This window comes from Gossypium hirsutum, chromosome A12, assembly GCF_007990345.1.
Source record: "Gossypium hirsutum isolate 1008001.06 chromosome A12, Gossypium_hirsutum_v2.1, whole genome shotgun sequence".
Taxonomy (NCBI): domain Eukaryota; kingdom Viridiplantae; phylum Streptophyta; class Magnoliopsida; order Malvales; family Malvaceae; genus Gossypium; species Gossypium hirsutum.
This window is the reverse complement of record NC_053435.1, coordinates 6,613,556-6,619,067: the sequence shown is the minus strand read 5'-3', so window position 1 is coordinate 6,619,067 and position 5,512 is coordinate 6,613,556. Positions and strand designations below refer to the sequence as shown.

Here is a 5,512-nt window from a genome sequence, read left to right as displayed (position 1 = left end):
TTTGAGATACAGAATGAGAGATGGTTATGCCTATTTATAGTTGAGGTTCAGGGATCAACTTGCAAAGTCACTTTACAATTTAGGGACCATATATTGCAAATATCTCAGATTTTATTATGCCAATATCTCGATACCCATATCTTTGACTTTCCAATATTTGATACCCATATCTTTGACTTTTCAATATTTGATACCCATATCTTTGACTTTCCATTATTTGATACCCATATCTTTGATTTTCCATAAATATGGATAATTCCCAATATAAAAGAATCAATTCATTTCAGAAATAAAATAGCAAATGACTTTGTACAATCAAATAATACTCGTCGTTTCTCTAAACAAAATTAGGCTTAGCTCATGAAATTCTCAAAGCAGGTTTAGAACTACGCTTTAAAAGCACATTTGGCTTGGATGGCCAATGTCTTCTTCATTTCGGGGCATGCTTCATTTTTATTGTGCAAATCCGGGGTGTCCAGAGGGATATTGCAGCTTGGTTTTCCCAAGCAAAACTGTTTAAAAAAAAAACCCTAAGTGTGTTGTAAGAAATACTTTGAAATTCATGTTACAAATAGAAGCTGTAGGATAGGAAATAGAGATTAATTACCTTTTCAACAACTTGCTTTGCTACGGGAGATGTGCAGTTTCCTTCGACGTAGTGCCCACAGGCACCAAAAGGATCACCAAAGCTGGCAAACTCCACGGCAACAATTTGTTTCTGGCTTGGACATGTAAGTTCAACCCTTGGTTTCAAATCTTTCTCCAAGGCTACAAGTTTGCCACCTTTGCCTTCGAATAACCTCACTGACGGTAGGTGTTTTTCAGTTATAAAACCGCAAATGGTATCTCTGTCAACCAGAACTATCTCAATATCTTTAGGGTCACCTTTCTCGTCCTCTACTATAACAATAAGATTCATTGTTGGTTGAAGGTATGATCTTGGGATATGGTACCTGAATTAGATTGCATTGCATAAACGAATTAGAATTTTTCTTAGATCTGGTTCATATTTCAGTTCCTTACGGCTTTTACGTACTCGGATTGAGTTGGCCGCTTAAGAGGAGAGAGGTAAGACATCCAATATCGCCCAATGTTTCTACCATTGATGTAAACCATACCTTTCCCCATACCAGTCATCTTGACAGCAACTGGATTGTCTCCTTCAGGTGCATCAAAATATCCCTATTCAACAAGCAACTTTCATTTTTCTTCTTTTGCACAACATACTGCGTTTTTCAAATCATTAAAAAAAATTATAGTGTTGCAATGGAATTACCTTGTACCATGTTACACCTTCGGATGGTCCACCCTTTACCCATTGTACCTTCGGGAAGCCATTTTGGGTATATATTTGGTTTTTTTCTCCATCAAGTCCAACCTGAAAACAGTTACCAAGTATATTATTTGGGCAACCAATATAGACTGAAATTTAGTATAGAGAAAGTGAAAAAGTTGATAGTCATACCTGATGACTCCAAGTATTTAATGTTATGTCAAGTGTTCCAGTGTTCAAACCTAGGATAGTGATGGAACGAGGCCCTGCGTATCTTTTCTCCATGTAGGCTCCGCTATCCTTGATTAATAAAAAAAAGCAATAATCAATAGCTGCTATAAATTTCAATTAATCCCCAACAGTTGTTTTTTAAGTTGCAGAAAAGCCTTACTGGAAGTCCAACTAAAAACCCCAATAGAGCAATCTGGTTACTCCCTGCCTGAAATTCTACGGGTTTCTGGAAAACAAAGCTCTTCTCAACTTTGCTACCATGTGCGGTACCTAAGACCAGCACCGAGATCAGACACCTGAGTTTGAATAACATAGAATATAACTCCAACTGCTGCTGTTACCTATGTATTTTCCATTTACGTAGCAATGGAGTCCGTGGCCAAGACTTGCAACCCTTAAAACTGGGAGGATTTCATTTTTCATTGGTAAGTCACGTCGACCTAAATCGAGTCTGCAGCAAGAATTTAGTAGAACAAGATCAAATAATCCCCACAATTCAATATCCATTTTTGACAGGTTTTTATTTTTTATTGACTTACTTAGTTATGTACCAAGCATAGTCAGATGTATCTTTTGTCAATTCATAAAGCTCCCTTGGCTCATTGAGCTTATTTCCAGGATCATCAGGAACAACTTCTCTGTACATCTCCCAGTTAAAGTTCTTGTTTGCAGCTACGGATCTTACAAAATTTCTTGAATTATGGTGTGTTGTGATCTGAGTTCAACAATCAAGATTAAATTATTTAGGGACCTGGCCAACTTGTAGTGTTACCAGAAGTGGAGATATGAAGGGTCAGGAATTTAGTTCAGTTCACCATTTGAGAGTTGAAAACCTCAGTCTTGCAGTCAGGGAGGATACTAATGGACCGAGGTGGAAGTTGATAATCCTGACCCCTGAAACGGAGAGCTTGTGGTTTCTTGGTGTTGTTGTTTGTCAAGAAAGCTGAACAGAGTGAAGTTCCAGGTTGCTCCCACACACGAGCCTGCATTGCACAATAGCTTAACTCATTTTAACCATATCCAATTATCTGATCCAACCACCTCCATCCCTTACCTCTTGATCTGGACCCAACTTTTGAACAAAAGGAGACCCGGAAAATAGAGCCCTCTTGCACAAATTTACAGCCCTGTGAGCGTCCTTGAGGTGACCCCATTTTGGTTGCCTTATTAAGCCTACAATATTCACATGTAAAAATTAGCTGTACAGAGATGACTTCATCCATGGATCATCAGTAAGAATATTCTTAAATCCTACCAAATTCATCAAGAGGCGCTTCATCATAGTAGCGAGTTGTTGTATAAGAAGAGCTTGTTCTGCCAAAATTTGTACCACCATGGTACTTGAAACACACACACACACACACACAATAATAATAATAAAAAGACCAATGAGCTATGTCTGAAAAGGGTGCCGTTTAGATAAGAATCGAACTTAGACAAGACAGTTAAGCATCTTTCCTACCATATAATAGTTGACCAAAGTTCCATTTTTGGAGCAGAATCGAATAATCGAGAATGCCAAATCCTCTGCTGATCTTTGAGATGGCGGGTCTCCGAATACTCTAAACCTGAATTTTCAAAAAACCGCATTGAAAACAGCCACAACATCAGCCTATAGCACAACGCATTTGAATTTTCGAGTGAACATCATTCATAATCGAATACTTACTGTGCAGTCCAGTTCTCAGTCCAAAGGAAAGGCTTGTTGGGACCATTTGGACCCGTGAAAGTATCTCCACAGTGCCTTCCATTGCATGTATTAATCTGAAAACAATGAATGTATAAACAAAGGAAAAAAGCAGGCTTTCCGTCTTTTTCTTTATTGAATTATTTGAAAACTTTTGCAATATTTTCTATACTAACTGATACTTGATCTCTTCAAAGCAATCAAATTAACCCAGTATTGTCTCCATTGAGGTTTTATATCTCGACTCTGCTGAAAGCTTTGATGGGTTCATAAGGGTGAAATTCATTGGAGTTTTTAAACAGGTAAAACTGCTGCGAACTTAAGAGCTTACGCTCGATAGAACTTGATTCGATGACCTACGGTATATAGATCATTTATGGGGAGGAGACAAATTGAACAGTTTGCACACGATTGAACTCAACTCCATGACTTACAGTATATAAGTCATTTATCGGGAGGATGCTACCACTATGCCATAGGTGATGTGCTCGAGTCCTGCCATCTTTAAACTCTTTCAGTTTTCCATGGTTTCATATGTCTAATGCTCCTAAAGCTCTCTGTAAAGTCAAAAGACAAAATCCCGAGCAGGGATAGTGTTGCCTCGACAGAAACTTACAATTGGATCTGGGGCGTCCTTCTGCTTGCACATGATCCATGGGACTTTGGTATCCAAGGAAAGGGCCATCTTTGCTGCCCACTGAACATAACTGTCTCCACGTTCTTTGAATGCTAGTTGAATAGTATTGTATTCATTCTCAATCTGCCAAACATAAGTCATCAATATTAGATTAAAGGATATAGCATTAGTTACAAGTTTCAGATAAAGAGTATATCAACTAAACCTGTGATACTATAATAGGGCCTCCTTGTGGAGCAAACAACTTCGCTTGCTTCATTTTTTCAATCACCAATGTAACAAATTTTTTCATGTGCATCTGCAAAAGGTTGAATATTTAATCGATTAAAATCCTGTGGATTTACAGTATTAGAGTGCTCAGAGAAGATGACAGATTACCTTGAATGGTTCATTATCACAACGGAATATGATGTTGGGGACCTCTCTTAGCCAATATGGTAATCCTCTGAATGTTTCGTTACAATGAAAACTCGATTTTTAAAGCTGATATATAGAAGATTAAATCATTTAATAAGAAATAGGAAGATGACGAGGAATTTCAATGTTTACCCATGGTTCCATTCACCCTGGATAAAGGGGCCAACTCGAAGCATTGCAAACATTTTGTGCTGCTGAATCAACTTAATGAACTTCACCAAGTCGTAATCTCCTTCAAAGTTGTACTTGCCTTGAACTGGCTCATGGACGTTCCAGAAAACATAGGTCTCAACCATGTTCAGGCCTCCCATTTTAGCTTTTCTGAGGAGATCAGGCCAGGTCTGAACCAAATTTGAACAACAAAAATTAGTTCTAAATGTATCAAAGCTCCACCGGGATATTAAACGACACAAAAAATTAAAAACAATGCATACATCTGGGGGGCTGCGAGGGTAATGTATGGAGCCTGAAAAGAAAAGCATTCTTTTGCCATTAACGAGCAAAGACCTTGAATCATAAGTCACCTCTTTTGGTGTGGTACTTTCAGGGCTATTGGGATCCACCTCCTCCTCTTCCTCCTTTTGAGCAATGCTGGAAGTAATCAGCAAGGTGGACAAAAAGGCTATCAAAAGTATAAGACCTGGTTCTACTTGTACCATATTGTTAGTATATTTCTCTACAACTTGCTTTTCCTTTTGGGTTTTATATCAAATGGATTTATTTGAACTGAAGAACTAGAAAGGAATGGAATAAAGCTACTTTGGGAGCTTCTCTACTTTAAAAACAAACCAGGAGAAAGACATGGATGAATGTGAGGTATCGGCTGAAGTTGCGGATTCGTGTTGCTTTGGTGACATATTTTTAAGCTTTGAATGTTTACTCCTTCCGAGTTTTCTATTATTGGCCATTCTAAAAATCATTTGAACAGAGTGAGCATCAATGTCAATTAGCGCGCGCGCGCACACACACACACACGTAACCAATTCATAAATTCACCAAATATTCATACATTTTAAATCATTTTATTTTCTCATAAACAAATAAATGCGTAAATATTCTTCAATTGTTTTATCTGACCTTCTATTTTTCTATTAATAATCTTTAAAATTAAATTAAATGAATTTATCTTTTCCCCACAAATTATAATTTGATAATAAGAATTTATACGCATACTTTTATTTTAAAAATTAAATAAAATTACTTTCGAATTAATCAAGTTGACAAGTTCTATTTTATTATCCTAATTTGATTTGAAATTTTTTTGAAT

The 5,512-nt window shown here is 37.2% G+C and overlaps 1 protein-coding gene across 2 annotated transcripts; it reads right to left on the bottom strand.

The window, feature by feature from the left end:
- Positions 1–265: 265 nt before the first annotated feature.
- LOC107932508 (beta-galactosidase 13) lies at positions 266–4,990 on the bottom strand. Of its 2 annotated transcripts, none has more exons than XM_016864532.2 (18): positions 4,680–4,990; positions 4,378–4,586; positions 4,207–4,273; positions 4,034–4,126; positions 3,808–3,951; positions 3,174–3,268; positions 2,967–3,072; positions 2,760–2,844; positions 2,559–2,677; positions 2,320–2,487; positions 2,044–2,219; positions 1,846–1,955; positions 1,665–1,774; positions 1,466–1,573; positions 1,277–1,378; positions 1,037–1,182; positions 608–953; positions 266–512 (listed from the first exon to the last, which is right to left on the bottom strand). In XM_016864532.2, exons 1-18 carry the CDS (start codon positions 4,902–4,904, stop codon positions 387–389), a joined length of 2,535 nt encoding a protein of 844 aa, XP_016720021.2. In that variant the 5' UTR covers positions 4,905–4,990; the 3' UTR covers positions 266–386. The 2 variants fall into 2 exon arrangements, with proteins under 2 accessions (XP_016720021.2, XP_040938517.1); XM_041082583.1 differs by having other exon boundaries at positions 4,770–4,990.
- Positions 4,991–5,512: the final 522 nt, after the last annotated feature.

What these genes read in the sequence shown, in the direction of transcription:
- LOC107932508 (XM_016864532.2), bottom strand. Translation starts at nt 4,904, where the DNA reads ATGGTACAAGTAGAACCAGGTCTTATACTTTTGATAGCCTTTTTGTCC. An exon ending in AGTTGGGTCCAGATCAAGAG is followed by an intron (nt 2,488 to 2,558) that starts GTAAGGGATGGA and finishes TGTGCAATGCAG; the next exon opens with GCTCGTGTGTGGGAGCAACC. An exon ending in GGTTTTTAGTTGGACTTCCA is followed by an intron (nt 1,574 to 1,664) that starts GTAAGGCTTTTC and finishes TTATTAATCAAG; the next exon opens with GATAGCGGAGCCTACATGGA.